This window comes from Dendropsophus ebraccatus, chromosome 1 (assembly GCF_027789765.1).
Source record: "Dendropsophus ebraccatus isolate aDenEbr1 chromosome 1, aDenEbr1.pat, whole genome shotgun sequence".
Lineage (NCBI taxonomy): Eukaryota > Metazoa > Chordata > Amphibia > Anura > Hylidae > Dendropsophus > Dendropsophus ebraccatus.
The window spans coordinates 116,825,475-116,843,408 of NC_091454.1; the positions used below are offsets into that span (position 1 = coordinate 116,825,475).

A 17,934-nucleotide genomic window follows, 5' to 3' on the forward strand; every position below is an offset into this window, starting at 1 on the left:
ATGTAATGATCATAGCTGTCTTCTTAAAGGGGTTATCCAGCGCTACAAAAACATGGCCACTTTCCCCCTACTGTTGTCTCCAGTTTGGGTGGGATTTTGAAACTCAGTTCCATTGAAGTAAATGGAGCTTAATTGCAAACCGCACCTGAACTGGAGACAACAGTAGGGGGAAAAGTGGCCATGCTTTTGTAGCGCTGGATAACCCCTTTAAGAATTTGCTTTTAAAAGGAAAGAATAATCAGAAAATCACAGTTTTAACCAGGTTTTTATGTTAAATATATCTAAAATGATGCTGTGATAAAGGCTGGTAACAGCCGAAACGTGTCTAGCTTAAACATACCTGTTCACATGCTGTGTTTTATGAAAGTTTTTTCTACAATAAAGTAAGTGTTTTTAAGGACTTTTTTTGCTGGAACATTTTTTCATTTCTAAAATGATGCTAGTTAGTTTTATGTTACTTTCTAAAAAAATAGATTACCTCCCAGACATCATCTTATTATCATCAGAGGAAGGATTATAAAGAAAGGTGGTACCAGTATAAACCTTCAAAATATATATCACTCATCACATGAGGACAAATTCACTGGGAGCTTGCCCTATATGCACTTCTAACATGCACTCTTCACACTTAAAGGGGTTGTCCAGCGAAAAAATGTTTTCTTTCAAATCAGCTGGTATCAGAAAGTTAAATAGATTTGTAATTTACTTCTATTTAAAAATCTCAAGTCTTCCCATACTTATAAGCTACTATATATCCTGCAGGAAGTGTTGTTTGTTTACATTCAGAAACAGTGCTCTCTACTGACATCTCTGGCGGAGTCAGGAACTGTCCTGAGCAGGAGAGGTTTTCTATGGGGACTTGCTGCTGCGCTGGACAGTTCCTGACTCCGCCAGAGATGTCAGTAGAGAGCACTGTTTCTGAATGTAAACAAACAACACTTCCTGCAGGATATATAGTAGCTTATAAGTATGGAAAGACTTGAGATTTTTAGATAGAAGTAAATTACAAATCTATTTAACTTTCTGAAACCAGTTGATTTGAAAGAAAAAAAAATTTCACTGGACAACCCCTTTAAGTATTTGATACGTGCTGCGTCTGTTAGTGTTCCAATCAGCATCCCGCAATGAAATGGAGGAGCACCGATCAGTTGACATAGCTGCCAAAAACAGACTTAAAGGAGAAGTCCGGCCAAAATTAATTTTTGATATGTTGTTACTTATGAAAAGTTATACAAATTTCTAATGTACATTAATTATGGGAAATGCACATATACTGCTATTTCCCTTAATTTAGTGTATCAGGAAGTGTTAGAAATATCTCTGAAGAAGTGACGTCACGACCCAGGGTGTAATTCCTATGGAGTGTCCAGCAGGGGGCGCTCTCTATATAGAAGTCTATGGGACTTTATTGTTTCTTTGGGTTTCTATGTAATGTAATGTAATGTAATGTAGTGTACAGTGCTTTATTGAATGAATACATCTATGGAATACTTTGGGGAGCAAGTGTCCTTGCTCCCCAAAGTATTGCATAAATGTATTCATTCAATACATTCAATACACAGTAAGCCCGCCGATCCGCCGCATTTCCGCCGCATTCCCGCCGATCCGCCACACGCTGATCCGCCGCATTCCCGCCGATCCGGACCATATACATTGAACTACAGCTCCCATCATCTGCTTCTAGTATGAACAGGTGATGGGAGCTGTAGTTGGGTAAGGGATATGACATGCCGCCGGGCGCAGGGGGGAGCCGCTCAGTACACAGGAGCGCTCCCCCCTCCTCCTCCTCCTCCTTCCGTGATAACTTCCGCCTATACCAATGCTGAGTCCCTGCCTGGCCGCCGCTCTCCGCTCTCCCCTCCATACATACCGGCTCCCGATGCATCCTGGTGTCCGCGCTGATGCCGGGAGCCGGTATATGAGAGCGGAGAGCGGCGGCCAGGCAGGGACTCAGCATTGGTATAGGCGGAAGTTATCCCGGAAGGAGGAGGAGGAGGGGGGAGCGCTCCTGTGTACTGAGCGGCTCCCCCCTGCGCCCGGCGGCATGTCATATCCATTACCCAGCTACAGCTCCCATCACCTGTTCATACTAGAAGCAGATGATGGGAGCTGTAGTTCAATGTATATGGTCCGGATCGGCGGGAATGCGGCGGATCAGCGTGTGGCGGATCGGCGGAAATGCGGCGGATCGGCGGGCTTACTGTGTATTGAATGAATACATTTATGCAATACTTTGGGGAGCAAGGACACTTGCTCCCCAAAGTATTCCATAGATGTATTCATTCAATAAAGCACTGTACACTACATTACATTACATTACATTACATAGAAACCCATAGAAACAATAAAGTCCCATAGACTTCTATATAGAGAGCGCCCCCTGCTGGACACTCCATAGGAATTACACCCTGGGTCGTGACGTCACTTCTTCAGAGATATTTCTAACACTTCCGGATCTACTAAATTAAGGGAAATAGCTCTATATGTGCATTTCCCATAATTAATGTACATTAGAAATTTGTATAACTTTTCATAAGTAACAACATATCAAAAATTAATTTTGGCCGGACTTCTCCTTTAAGAACTCCATGGCTACAGGCAGGCCATACTAGTAGTTCAATGAGAAAGTACAGCTTTCTCAAGGAGGAATAGAAAGAAAAAAAAACTGGGAAGGGGTCATTATGGGAAGGGGGGTCCTGGCAGCCTAAACCTAAATCAACTGCACTACTTTAATTTAAAATTTAGATTAGTGGTTACCTACCTGTAGGGAAAAATCTAGTCATCACTTTCCTTATTTCCCAATGAACTTTTGTTTAATATTAACAAAATAGTTTTCCTAAATTATCATTTTTTTTTAGCTACACAAAGTGTGACTCTACAATATAGTAAGTGCATTAGCCTACACTGCAACATACATTCTATGGGACTAAAAAAGGTCCGGCCGAAACACTGTCCTCCTCTAAGTGACACAGTTAAAGCGGCTATCTGGTATAAGAAATTTTTATTTAAATAAAATTATCAATCATTTTTGGCAACAACAAAAAAAGAAAAGAAAAGTGGGTGTGTCCCTTTAAACCTACCATAATCGGCAAACTTATCAAACAAGCTGCTATTTTCTTGACAGGTTTTCCATTATAAAGATCAGTCACTTATAGTGTGTTAGTTTTGTCATGTGAAAAACCCACCAATTTTACTAAGGGCTGGAGACACATTAATAAATCTGGCAGTTTTGCTGTGATTTCAACAAAGCAGCAACAAAATATTATACTCCAACTTTGTAATTTGCAGCAAACAAACAGCAACATTGGGGCAAACGTGGATGAAAAACACAACAAAAACGCCATGTGTGAATACTGCCTTAGTGAGATGTGATTACAGCAACAGCATGCTGTTTTAGAGTATGTTCCCACTACGAATTGTGTGGCAAGATATGTCAATTCTTTGGGCAGACGGCAGATTTTGTTTAAGAATGTCATTGAGTCTATGGGACAGGCCGAGTCTGCTGCACGACTTCTGCTTGAAATTCTGCCACATATTCCATAGTGGGAACATACCCTAATGCTGAATGACGAGCAGGTGCTGCAACCTCAGTGACCGTGCACTGCAATGGTGTGCAGAGAAATTAGATGTTATGGGTGGGGAACTGTCAGGAGTGGTGGGGGAAAGCAAAACCTTCTGGGTCTTGTAGTACTAAACAACTGCTCAAACAAGTAGTACAACCACAAAATACAGAACCAAGACCCCCAAACAAATGGATTTTTCATAAGTTTAGAACTGAGACAGATAGGTAAGCAATGCTACACGCTACTGCACCATGTTTATTTTTCTAATCTTGGAGTACCCCACATTTTGAAATACATGGAAAATAGTTGGCTTCCTTAAAATATTAAATAGGTTCTCATAAAGAACCATCCTTTTTTTTTTTTTTTTTACAAATCAGGATTCTATCTGGATTCTCTCACTCCACTGAGGAGGCTGCATCATACACTTCCCCCTGAAGCAGCCCATTACTATAGCATTATTATGGAACACATAATCAAGTAAAACCCTAGAGTGACTCTCCATTCTAGTACACAGTGGGACCTCTTTATGACATCTACTTATCCTAATAGGGCACAGAAGTTGTCATCCTAAGATAAACCCTACAGGACATGAACAAAAAGCAAAGGATGTGGCTTGTCATGTCCCTAAACATACCACAGCCACCAGTAATGTAAATAATGTTATAAAGTTTCTTATTATAGACGTGATAGTGGTTTTCTTTTCATCATTGTACAATTCAGCTCCCAATTTCTTAGTTCTTGCACAGAATCTTGGTTACTCCCTTAGTATACTAAGTATCATCTTAGGAGGTAAAAATCTTCGTTCTGCGTGTTTAGGGTCAATTTTAACAAAAAGATAATTTCTTTGATTATGAAACACTGCAGAGTTGTGCCTGCCAATATAGGGGGTGACTTATTGTCCTTGGACTTACTTATCCTGCTGACATGTTGAGTTTCCCTGAGAAACTGTGAGGCGGCTAAAAACATTCATTTCATTACGGGTTCGGCTTGTTGGGGAAGAAGGAGGTGATAGACTAGCCTCTGAAGTTCCCGAGTCTGAGCTACAAGAAAAAAAGAACATGGAATGCTCACTTCAATGGGTTATAAAAGATGGAAGTCAGTAAGGTAAATGACTCATGCTATACAAGCCTGCTTTCCAAAAAGCAATTTAGATTATTAATGGGTAAGTCTTATGAATAAAACATGGCAACTCCTGTAGAACATCCTCCACTAACAAAAAACAGAGGCTTACACAAGAAAGATAAAAAAAGAAAAGAAGGGCATTTAAAATGTAAAGCCGGCTCAACAAGTATTGGCACTTATTGTGTACAAATCTGTAACACTGGGTGGCTCATTTGTGAGATGTCAAGTACCAGTAAATGACTGCTGTCATATCTTGGAAGCAACCGCTGTACACCATCGATGAAGAGAACATTAAAGAGAAAGATAAAGAACATAGTTAGAGCATGGCCGCGGTGTATACGTACAATTTTTGTTCTTTGGGTTTACCCATCTTTTCTCCGCTCCTTTCATAGGTTTTTCTTCTCGATGATGGAGAAGGCTCAGGAATACGCTTCTCAGTCAATGAATTTGGCCTAGACCTGAAAAGTATAACTTTTGTCAATGATAAGTAATTATATACAGAACACTTCCACAATTGCCTGGCATGCACCTCAGAGACAGTAAAAACCCTTTGTATCTTAGTACAATCATTTGCATAAAGCATTAGTAATTACGTCAGGAGGATTGTTAGAATTTCCTGTACAAAAACACCTTTAAATCCATATTCATAAACAGCTGAATGCATTTAACATTACTTTTCAGAAAAAAACGTGAACATATTTTAACACTGCTTTATCTTTAGAATATTAATTCACTCAATGTGCCATCTGCATATTGTTACTAAAGAGCCCACAGCCACTTGTTAGTTTTTATTTCCCATTTTTTAGTTTTTAAGGGTGTAAAATTTAGACTGGTGCAAACTGCCCACAGCAACCAATCACAGTTCAGCTTTCCTTTCAGCACTGCCTAAAGATGAGCTGTGATTGGTTGCTGTGGGTAGTTTGCACCAGTCTAAATTTTACACCCTTTGATAAATCTCCCCCTATGGGTCTTGGTTCTTCGCCAAGTCTTCTGGAAGACATCTGAGGTCACTTTCAAACACTTAAAAAGAGACTCTGTCACCTTCAAGACATCCTCTAAACTTATCAGTAGATAGAGTAGTTTGTAGGCTTACAATGCCGAAATGCTAAAGAGTAGAAAGCTACAAATTACAGATTTCGAGTCAGCGTCCTTTATTCTACTTACAGATGACATTAGTTTTGAGGGGGGTGGGTTGGAAGTCCCTTTAAAGCAAATCTATCAGCACACATGCTGATAGAAGTTTTAAATACTTGACAATTAGGGCTGATATCGCCTACCATCACTGTCATGCCTCATTCTATCCATGTGAGGCGCAATAGCGATTGGAGGGGATAATGGTGACCAGGGGTGCTCAGCCTGCCTCCAGTGCACCAGACATGCTTATTAACATATACTGAAAAACAACCATATCTCCTGCACAGGGAGGGAGATGTCCGGATGAACCGCATCGATCTGTTTCAATCGGTGAGTAAGTAAAAAACCTCTAATAGCATATGTGACAATAGATTTGCTTTAAATCATTTTTTCTTAAAGGGGTTGTCATGACAAGTATATAACAGTGCATACACCACCCTACAATCCCCCTTGCTTGCAGGCCAGCTAACAGTTTGCAGTTGTACTGAGCATGCCTGGCGCGCCTTAGTCATAACAAAGGGCAACAGGTAGTCAAAATAATACAGGCACATGGGAGATTATTAGGTCTGTATCTCTCATACAGTACACTTTCATAAATGCTGCTACATTAGGAATTATTTAAATTCACATAAGTCAGTTGAGACCTAGTTTTCTTACTGACAATCCCTTTACACTAAATAATAATTTGGTTCATTGTTACATTTGGAAAATACAAGGTTCTATGTAACAATAAGACTGAATATGGTAGTTGCATATACACCACTTCTTTTGACCTTTAAGCTATTATAAATTAGATATGCCTTGCTTTTAATGCCTATTGGGATTGACCCATTTTAAATGCCTCTTTTTCATAAAAGGGTCCAGCAAAAATACAGATTACAGGTTGTGGTCTTGTAATTTGTGGTGAGGAACTCCACAGCATTTTTCAGCAGCATCATAACAGGAAAAACAGATTAATACTTAGCTCCACCTGTATGAATTGGTTTTCTGTGTAATGCATGGACACATTAGGACCTTGATCGGTCCAGGTCTGAGTATTTAGACCCGTAGTGTCCAGGAGAATAGGCGGGGGACAGCACTGCAGAGCAACCTCTCCCGATTAAGAGCCCGACTCTTTCTCTAACACAGAGTGAGAGTGAGTCTGACCCAGACCAATCAAAACGTTTGATATGAGTCTATGACATGTCAAAAGTTTTTTTTATAAATGACAGTAATGACCCCTCTTATTCGGCACTTCGGCCGCCTTGTGTTAAATGGACGACATGCACTATGCAGACAGCATAATGAGAATAAATGCACAATATTGAAGAAAAGAAAACTATGAAGAAATACATATTAAGTAGTAAACAAAAATGTGTTAAAGCAGAATATATGTTTTATATATTTTACACAAAGTGAGGATAAAAAGCTGAGGGCACTCACCGATATCATGCAGTTTCCTTTATTCCAAATACAGTTAAAATTCAGCAAGGCATAAGACACTTAGCAGTACAAACTTGAGGGCCATTTCACGCACATGTGCACGAAATGGCAGTCATGTTTGTACTGCTAAGTTTCTTGCGTCTGCTACAGATAATATGCCTTGCTGAATTTTAACGGCATTTGGAATAAAGAAAACTGCATGATATCGGTGAGTGCCCTCAGCTTTTTATCCTCACTTTGCGTATGGATACCTTAGTCTCATTCATGAGGAGCACCTCTGTTGCAGATCAATATTAGTCCATGTGTTTAGTGTGTCCCACAAAACTTACAAAAGCCCTACTATCAAGTAGTGTCAGAGCACCTTCTACAGACTTGCTTTGTTCTTTTATATTTCTTAGATTCTTAAGCCTTCTTTTGCTTTGAGTACAGAATTGCTACAGAGACCGCCACCTTCTTTTCTGAAGGAGAGACAATTTCCATAGCTGACCACTCATCACAGATAGCATAGCAGCTGAACTACACACAAACATTTTAGTAATGCTAGGTGGGCTTTTCTATTCTCATGACAAAAAGATGGCTTTGGACAGTTTCACTTTTTTTTCTATGCCAGTAGATGTAGCTTAGTCACTTTAGTCACTTTAATGGAGCTATATTGTATATTCCAACACAACCTTTGATTGGAAGCACAAACTTACTTCTCAAAATGGACAGCTATTGGATCTCTTTAGATCAAATATTGATAGCATATGAACATGAAATTGAAATTACCTTGCTTTAAAATAGTCAGCCAGCTCTTCCAACATTATAACAAGAGGATGATTCAAGATGGAGTCTTAAACTATATTTTTGCCTTTGATAATTGCAACAAGAGGTCCAGGACTGTGTTACTGTTCTGTTGTCAGAACTAATTCTGCATATTAGCAAGCATTACCTTATAAACAGTGCACATGCATCAGAAAATTTAGTGGCGCTAGAGGTGATGAGATTTTCATGCAATAGTCATTCCTTCAAGACAAATTACTTATGGAGGAAGGTAAAAGAAAAATGGCTTTTAAGTGTCTTTTACGCAGACTCAGATGCAGGGCACATAAACCATAACTTAAAAATACTGTTTAATAAGACTCCTTGGCATTTTTCAAAGCCATAAAAAGCTCTAAGTAATGGATTCTAGGAAACAGCAGCTACATTTCAATATCACCACAAATTGATACATTTCATATCCTTAAATACTGACAGGCAGAGCAGGCAACATAACAATGTAATAGTGCAACAGAACCTTAATACCTATAGGATATGAAAACTTAATGAGCAGTATCTGGTAATAGTGTCCTAGAGATAACACACAAATATACAGAAATGTGCAGATTATCCACACAGATTGATTCTTTACCTAAAGCATGTATCATGCATCCCCTATGAAGAAAGCAATAGTTACTTGTAGGGTGAAGCTTTATTATTATTATTATTATTATTATTATTTTTCCCTCTAGCAAGAGATAAGAATGTGCTTAGTCAATGGTTCATGCTTTCTGATCCAGCCTAGCACATACATTAAAGAAGTCTTATAAATACATGCATACCATCCTAAACACACACAAAAACAGTCAAAGAAAAAGCAGTGCAGATTAATGCAGTGCAAACAGACTTACATGCTGCCTGTTTTAGAAGATAAGCCAGAAGGAGGAGGCATTGTGTCTTTCTCTCTAACAGTACTGGAACTTGTCTCCACATTAATCTCAGTCCCTTGCACCTCAGGAACTGGAGTGAGGTATGTGGACGTGCCATTATCTCCAGCTTCAAGATCAACAGCATTCTCACAACTATCTGCATAAAGCAACTCCTGCTGAGTAGTTGTTCTCCTCCGTGCCTGTTTAGATCACAAAAAAACATTACCAGAAGTTGCAAGTCCACTATAAATGTAATTTTACCACATCATTTTATTATGCACAGCCTAAATCCTACTATCAGTAAACAGTTTCCACCATTTGTTTTGTATAGCTACAAAAGTAGCCCACAGGTCTACCTTATTTTATAGCAAAATAGATAAGCACAATAGTAAATAAAATTTCCAGGAAAATCAGTGGCCTATCTTCAGGTTGGGCCATCAATCACTGCCGACATCCGACACCCCAACCTATCAGCTGTTCTTCGCGGCAATATATATTTGGTTGGCTGCGTTGATTGCATAGTGGCTGTGTCTGGTTACTGCAGCTCGGCTTCCACCAACGCACACTTAAATTATTAAGTCAATGCCATTTTCACATTAGTGGGTTCCTGCTTACCTTGCTTTTGGGCTTTCCCTCACCGCAAAGTTTCATTAAATCAGACGAAAGAGTACTGAGCAAAACAATAAGAACAGTATTAAAAGGTATGTAATAAAACACAACCTTGTGTCCCATCATGCAATAAGTAACTACTTTACACGAGCAAGGGACCAAAGACCTTTCCTAAGCTAACGTCACTCAAGTTTATTTTAGCCATTAAAACTCCACAAGATTGATGAATATTGTTTATACTCCTTTCTACTGGATGACAGTATTCAGCAATTCTTTTTTTGTTAAAAGACTAATTTCATGTAGGCTTAAATCCCTCCACCCAAATGTGACCTGTCACTCGAGGATAGCAATGTCTCAGAAAAGCACTATGGATATAATAACCGTGAAATTTTTTTTCACACTGTTGAAATAGCTTAGAAGACAACATGAAATTCTCCCAATATAATTTGCTTGTTTTAAATGACAACCAAGAAGACTGGATAAAATCTACAGCTGAGCAAAAAATAATTAAGCCACACAAACACTGGTCATAAAATAAGTATACAACCAGTATTATGAAGAATACAGGAAATTGATATTGAAGCTGTAATTCTGGTAATAAAAGTTTGCTAAAACATACCTTCCCTCTGTCCCAGGGCTTTGTAAAGATCCTTCCTCATCACTGCTATTTTCTTGATTTTCTAAAATACACGGAAAAACATATAGATATCATATTCAATGTAATATATGTATACAAAAAAAATTGGCCATGTTTTATTGCCACTTAATTTCTAAGAAATTCTCCAACACAAAAAATGTATCACTGGAGAGGTATACTGCCAGTAAAACATGGAAACAGTCTAGGCTATAATCCATGTTTTCCAGAACTCCCTAGGGCTGCATCTAACTTCTCCAGTCATCAGGAGTCAAATGCTGAGCGTTTGGGTTCGGACAAACTCAAACGTTTGGCAAGTTCATTCGCCTTTTGACATGTTATCAGGCAAGTCAAAAGTTCTAGATAGTTCTAGGTAATTCTGAAACTTCAGCAACATTATATTCTATGAGACTAAAGTTTTCCAATCAGCAAGCAGGCAGTTGGATCGCATAGCTGCCCCGCTCTCCCCAGCTGTATCTTCGTAGTGGCAATATCTCAACCAATGCTCAAGCTGCAGAAAGCTAGCCTATCGCCCAAATCTAACCTGAAAATGTCTTTATGTACTTTATCAACATAGATCCTTAAACTATACTTTAGCAACAAATAATCATTCTAATGAGTTCACTACTGTACAATTTGTTATAGAAGCACTACATTTCCAGGGTAAACCAATGTTTTTTAAATGCCATTTCACCGGCCAAGAGAGAAACTTACAAAGTCAAACTCATTTGGTATAATTTTACCAAATTCTTTATGCTATTTTTTTTCTTTCACTGAACCAAATACATTTGATTTGAACTAAGCTATGGTAAATACGGATATAAATTGGTCTACACGTTGTTAAAATAAACGTCTACGTGTAAGTAAGCTTTTAAAAAAAAAAGAAAAAAGATGACCTTACATGTTATCTATGGTGCACCCGAGAGGTTAATGGTGATCTAGATCTTTTACATGAAGCCATATTATCAGCATTCAGCTGTTAATATCGTGATTAATATATGGTAGTGCATGAGACTGGAAACATACGGCTGAAAGGATGTTGTCATAGTAGGACATGCAACGTGGGCACATCCTCAGAAGGTCTGCGTGGTCTTCTGGTTAGTGCATATGGATCATTAGTAAGTCATGCATTTGCATAACGCATAGGAAGCTAAAGATATACTTACCCAGTGGAATGCTATCTAAGCCTGTGTGAATTCAAGCAACAAGGAAACAAAAACCAACACCACAATCAAAACAGATTCATCTGCCAAGATAACTAAGCCCCATTCTTACATAAAAAAAAAAATTAAAAATAAAGATCTTGCTTAAAGGCTATGTGAAGGGAGGTAAGAAAAACTTTCAACTTATCTTTATGGAAATCACACTATAAACATGTGCTCATGTATGCCTGGTCCCAGCAGCTACTGGCGATTGTACACAGTAACACTAAAACAACCACTGAGGGAGCGGGCTGAGCTCCTGAGCCCATAGCACTTCCATTTCAAGGGAAGAATGCTGGAGGAGGTAAAAATCAAGTAAACCCATAGGGAATGCTGTGGTTTTGAAAATCCAGAACTGTTGTTCTGCAATAACAATATGTCTGAAAAGAGCTCTAAATCTCACCATTATCAAATGTTTAGAAAGGAATGGTACAGGGAGCAGCAGGGACATTTAAACTATGAAACAATTTTGTGATTCAGATTACCTAAATATGTGGTCATTTAAAAGTGTCCCCTGTTGAGGGCAAAATTTATTCAATAACCACCCTAATGACAAAAGTTCATCTAGAAGAAATATGTGCTCAGCATATTAACTACAATAATATTAAAAAAAATTCAGGTCAACTTGGCAGCATTTAGCCTAGGCCTTAGTGAAAACCAGAACAGCCATGTAGAAAAAAAAAAGCCAAGGAATTTCACAAAGAATCACAAGCTTATAAATCAACATTTACATTTCATGTGACCTTTAGAATAAAATCAGAATAGATGCTGTATTAGGTTTTTTCTATAATCATAGAATCTCTGAAGTACTAGTGACAAATGGCTTATACCTACAGCATGCTGCATACATTTCTGTTATTCTTTTTATTCTTCTTAAAGGCTTAAAGTGCCACTAGAATTTTTTTTAAAACTCTGTCCCCTTTCGGTCATTTACATACAAGTCAAGTATGTAGCAGTGAGGTCACCATGAGATGTAATTTGGACCTCTTTGTTTTATTTTTATTTTTTTTTTGTTTTTTTATACATACCTTTTGTGTGTAGGGGGGATTTTTTTAAGCTTAACTGTCACTACAAGTAACTTTTCAGGATAAACTGTCTTGTACATGAGGAGTTGCACTATTTCTAGCTATTCTATCACTAGTATAAGATCTTACTCAGAATCTCGTAAATCTACTTGTACTATCAATCTACTATTGATTGTCTTGATACTGCCTTCTAATCCCACAGGGGTAAATGCAGCCTCCTAATGTCCAATACAGAGCTGATCGGGTTCCTGCAGCATTCCAAGACTGTCAGCAGGAAGCTCTATGGCTCCTTCTGAGTTGCGTACACAGCGTAATTTAGTACTGTGTATACAGCGATCAGTAATAAACCTTCCCTCTCTCCCTTGCATTTTTGTGCCACTGCAAGCTCTTTGGTGTCTCTGCAAAGTAAATTGCAAATCTGCCAGAAATGTAAAGTCAGTTGTCAGCTCGCAGGCAGCTACAGTTCCATAATTATTTATGCTAATATTTCAAGTAATACCTACATAGAAATTGACTGCCATAAAACATATGTGCTCACCAGGGCCGTTTCTTGCAACGGGACGGGGCGCCGGTGGCACCCCCTGGACCTCACACAGCCTGGTTTGGATAGCGCACTACGCACCCCCACCCAGACCGTCACCCCCCCCCCCCTCACAGGTGGGGTCAGGGGGGATAGTGTGTTGAGCGGGGCTGTAGGGGGATAGTGTGTGGAGGTGGGGTCAGGGGGGATAGTGTGTGGAGGGGGGCTGCAGGGGGGATAGTGTGTGGAGGGGGGCTGCAGGGGGGATAGTGTGTGGAGATGGGGTCAGGGGGGATAGTGTGTGGAGGGGGGCTGCATGCTTGTCTGGTAGGTTCAGAAGAGATGAATTGCAGCTGCAAGAAATCATCATGGAGATCTGGGCCGGATGGAGATGCCTCATATCAAAGACGACGTCACTGGTAAATCACTGAATGACTTTTGATTGAAACTATGCCATAATACACACACTGCTTCTTTCTAGCAACAACCCAAATAAATCATGGGGATGGGGGGGGCGCTTTTATCAAGATTCGCCCTGTAGTCAAAATTACCTAGAAACTGCCCTGGTGCTCACCTTAGTTCACTTACAGCATTTATTCATGTAAACCATGTTAAGATGGTTTCTGTCATTTATAAACATGCCAAAAAAAACAAACATGCAAAAAAAGAGGTTGCTTAAACTAGAAACCAACCTTGTAAAGCATGGCCCAATAGAGCATCAAGTTCAGGATTCAACTCTGCCTTTTCCTTTAACATATGGAATAAAAGCTGATTTTGTGTGGCACTTGTAATTTCAATTTGTTTCAGACGCCCTTCTAGAACTTTAATTTGTGCCTCTCTCTGGGCAGCCTGGAGACCCTATGAGCAAAGGAAAAAGGAATATTAGAGCACAAGGGTGGAATTAAAACACAATTATAATTAACACTAATCACTAATATACTCAGTTAGCCTCTAAAAGGTATCGCCTGATTTCTTCTCTATTCTACAGATTTCTATAGCTAACACGGTACAACAATACTCTGCTAACACTAATCACGTCATCCCTAATAGTTCTAAACTTCCCATGGTACTAAAACTAAACGGACTGGACATAACTAAAAGATAGTTGTCTTCCATTACATGCAGATTGCAGATTGTGCTGATTCAAACAGACAAATTCCAGACCCATTAATTACTATTGTGAATAAGAATCACATAACATTGGAATTATACTACAAAACTGGTTTTGTGCTTGATATAATGCAGGTCTCAAAAGAGCAAAAGAAAAAGAAACTACAAATGTCTTACCTTGCTGACAGCCATAGAAAGAAAATGATCAAGGAGGTATCGCGCCTCTGTTAAAGTGCAAGAACTAATAATGGCAGTAACATCCAATGTATCTCCTTCTTCCTAAAGGGGACCAAAATTGTTTTTAGCAGGGAAATGAAAAGAATAATAATTTGCCCCATCTGTTATGTATCAGAAAAGAAAGAAGGGAGGGAAGGCATGAAGGGCAGACAGAAAGATGAATGAAAGAAAATCGGCAGAAAGGAAATATATTTTAACAGCTTACTTTGGCCTCTTCCATCTGCATAATACTGGCCTGACAGTCAGATATACTGTCATTAATGTAGTCAATATTAGCACTCAGTGACTCAATTTCTTCATTCAGAGAGTTGAGGTTTTTGTCATGATCACCCGTTTCCTTCATGATCCGGTCCCATTTTCTTGTAGCTTTTTCTTTCCTCTTTGTGAGGTCCTCCCTTTGCTGTAATAGAAGGCAAAAACAATAAAGTGAAAACAATAAACCCACAGTACCTCAGTGACTTAGAATTGTTAAAACAATATAAATAAAAAGAAAAAAAAAACAACTCTATACCATATACACCTGCAGTTTGTGTTTAATGCCATCTTAATGTCCTTAACATTACTAGCTAGATTAATGGTATTACAGGACAAAGACATGATTCAAGGAGATTGATACACAATTTTCATAAAATGCACAGTGAATTATTAATAACGGATAAATCTGGGACTTCCAAGCTTCTTTAACCTTCTTTATGGTCAGCACAAAGCATATCTATATCTGAGCTGAACAGTTGAGTAATTTAGGGCAGATCAGACTATAAAAAAATGTCCATACATTTCTGGTCAAAACGGAAGATGAGGGAAAAAATACCTATTATTTCAAGTACAACTGCAAAATTTTTTATAATTAATTAAAATGTCATAAGACATTTAATAATTCTTTCACCCAGTCCCCTAAAATGCAAGTTCTCTGCGCAATATAGGTCTTTAAAGTGATATATTCAGCTTAACATTTAAAGCATGTCCACAGGATATGACATAATATCTGATAAATGAGTCTCACACCTCTGGCACTTGCACTAATTTCAAAATTGAGGGCCCCCAGCTCCTTCCAGCCTGCTTGCAACCCACAGAGGTGGTCAGAAAGCCATTTTGTGTAACTCCCATAGACTTTAATGGTAGTTGTGTAAAGGGCATAGCACTACGTGCAAACATGTTTACGCGACAGGTGCCATTCTTTACCTATACTTGAAGTGTATTTCTCCCTACCTACATTACACAGTGTGCCATTATCTACCTCTACTACACACAACTTTCTGCTACCTGTACAATATGTAGTGTACCAATATCCAAGATAAAACAAAGAAATTGCTAAAATATTGTTTTCATATAATCCTGAGCAATATTTCCGAATGGAATTTAGTTGTTTTGTCTTACAGTATGTCTTGTTTAAATGTCTTATTCCAGGTAAATTGAGAAAGTTTACACATGAAAAGAAGGTTCACGTTAGGAGACATGCTTACTGTTCTAGACAATATAATGTAAGGTCCTTTATAGATGCAAAAATATTAATGTTGGTGTATTGATTCTCAGTGGCCTATAACACAGGGCAATTACCAGCCAAACAGGTTGACATCGCACTGTGTAGCAGGGCTAGAGATCAGCCAACAAACAAGAAAATGCTCGTTCAACAGCTGTTCGGGCTGTTCTGAGACTGACTGAAGCAAAGGGCTGCGTAAGCATTTAAAAAGCTTGTTAAATAAGATCCCACTAGTTTATCCAACAGCTCAAGGCTAAGAGCCATATTACACAGCCTGATCAGCATACCTGTACTACATGTAATCCACGGTCATCAACCTGTTTCAGGACTGTGGGCTCCATTCTATTTCTACACTGGGTGTAAACAGGGCAAAAGACTGTTATCTACATTTACAGTTCCAATTTCCAGCAGCGCTTTTTTTACTTATTTATATACAGATATTCATCAGCACTGCTAATATGCAGTCTGTTTTTTTTATTATTATTTTGAGGGCTTTTGAAAACACAATATATTCTAGTTTCAATGGCTACGCTGTTGTTTCTTAAATATTTGAATTCTCATTGTGTGAATTTTTACCTTCAGTAGCCGGTTCATGTCAGATTCCATATTGGAGATAGTCATCCTCTGCATCACAATGTCAGTGATCCTTCTTTCCAGTGACTGCCATTTCTGTCTAGCCGCCTTTGAAGTATAAGTGTTAGATCCTTTTCTTTGATGTTTTTTTCTGCCAATAAAAGAATGTACACGAACAATTAGAAATTCTGTACTGTAATGTACATACTTTGTGACACATAGTAGTCCATAGCTAAGAAGAAATAAATTTATAATAACACAAACATGGGAAGGCTAAAGGATGCAAAGCTAAATCTTAATTAAGCTTAACGTATTGTAATTATCCCATGCTGCTGTGATATTGCTATCCATCCTCCCACACCTACTGTTCTCAGCTGGGGATTGTGAACATTTTGCAATAACCACTGTACCTTCATTAAAATGATAATTCTGCAGTTAGCACATGTAATTAAAAATAAATACCCCTGATTCCTGAACTATGGCTGTAATGAGATTACTTTTCTGCTGTGCAGAACTTTCTCAAGTCTAAAAATGGAAAAATGCAAAAAAATAAAAAATCTTATTAAACACATCCATGGTATAGTCTGAAGTATTTTATCATGATCGAACTGTAACCAACTAATTTATTGTTGGTGGTGAGGAAACTTGTAGTTCATTTATGACAAGATGGACCATGAATAATGACGGATGCCATTTTCAAAAGATACCCGAAAGAAACTTGTCCAGGTGCCAAGACCCCCATCAATCACTAAAGTGAGTGAGCAGCAGCACTCATCTGAGTGCCATGCCATTGCAGTTTAATATAGCATCTCTTGGCTTTGCTGTGAGCGTGGAGTGAGCAGTGTGTGTGTAGTAAGGTAAAGACAATACAAAAAGATATGCCACCTTTCCGCACAACAGCTTAAAAAATAATGCAACAGCATAGCCTAAAAAGTGCTAATATTTATTTTTGACACTGAAGCCGGTAACCCATCATTGGTAGTTAAAAGATATATCACTAGGATAAGAAGAAAAAAAAAGTACTAGCTTTCATGCAAAAAAAAGAACTACATTATGCAACTTCAGGAAAAAGTCACAGTTCAACAACATTTAACCGAACAGTAGAATGTCAATGCTGTACCTGATGCCATTGTAAGTACTAGATGTCGCAGGTTGTACTCTTGCTATTGGGATTTTAGGCCTTTGTTGTCCAGCTATTCGGGCTGAGTCATGCTCTTCAATGACATGTTCTGAAACTGGTTCTGGGAGGCTAATTTTACGACTTACAATCCTCCCAGCCACTCTATCAGACATTGGTTTTACTTGTCGCCGAAGTGCCGTAACCTGTTTACATTTAGTGTGATAAAACATGTCAGCAATCTTTTAAATTAAACAGGCACGGTAACTTAAAAAGAATTTTTGGTATTTCAATAGTTTTCAACGGTCAGTGTATGGAGTGTTCAGGCCCCCACCGATTGTTAGGGCCAGGAGAAGCACTTCATTCCTCAGCTTATTGCCTCATCCATCCAGCTGCACGAGACAGTCCCCATTATAGGGGGTCAATTACACAGAAAGATTATCGAGGGAAAAATAGTTATATTGTTCGAATTTAAGTGATAATCTTACTGTGTGTAGGCAGGCAATGATCAAAGACTAA

The 17,934-nt window shown here is 38.6% G+C and overlaps 1 protein-coding gene across 8 annotated transcripts in view; it reads right to left on the reverse strand.

Moving 5' to 3' along the window:
- KIF21A (kinesin family member 21A) overlaps positions 1-17,934 on the reverse strand; it is a 107,973-nt gene that overhangs the window by 20,589 nt on the left and 69,450 nt on the right. For 5 of the 8 annotated variants that reach the window (XM_069977200.1, XM_069977209.1, XM_069977179.1 and 2 more), the window contains 11 exons: positions 17,419-17,621; positions 16,302-16,449; positions 14,451-14,645; positions 14,186-14,287; positions 13,591-13,756; positions 11,318-11,338; positions 10,137-10,197; positions 9,524-9,578; positions 8,891-9,108; positions 5,030-5,143; positions 4,475-4,603 (listed from right to left, as the gene is read on the reverse strand). In XM_069977200.1, coding sequence (XP_069833301.1) covers positions 4,475-4,603; positions 5,030-5,143; positions 8,891-9,108; positions 9,524-9,578; positions 10,137-10,197; positions 11,318-11,338; positions 13,591-13,756; positions 14,186-14,287; positions 14,451-14,645; positions 16,302-16,449; positions 17,419-17,621 — 1,412 coding nt within the window. The remainder of the gene's footprint in view (positions 1-4,474; positions 4,604-5,029; positions 5,144-8,890; positions 9,109-9,523; positions 9,579-10,136; positions 10,198-11,317; positions 11,339-13,590; positions 13,757-14,185; positions 14,288-14,450; positions 14,646-16,301; positions 16,450-17,418; positions 17,622-17,934) is intronic. The other 3 variants (XM_069977190.1, XM_069977218.1, XM_069977221.1) reach the window with 2 other exon arrangements.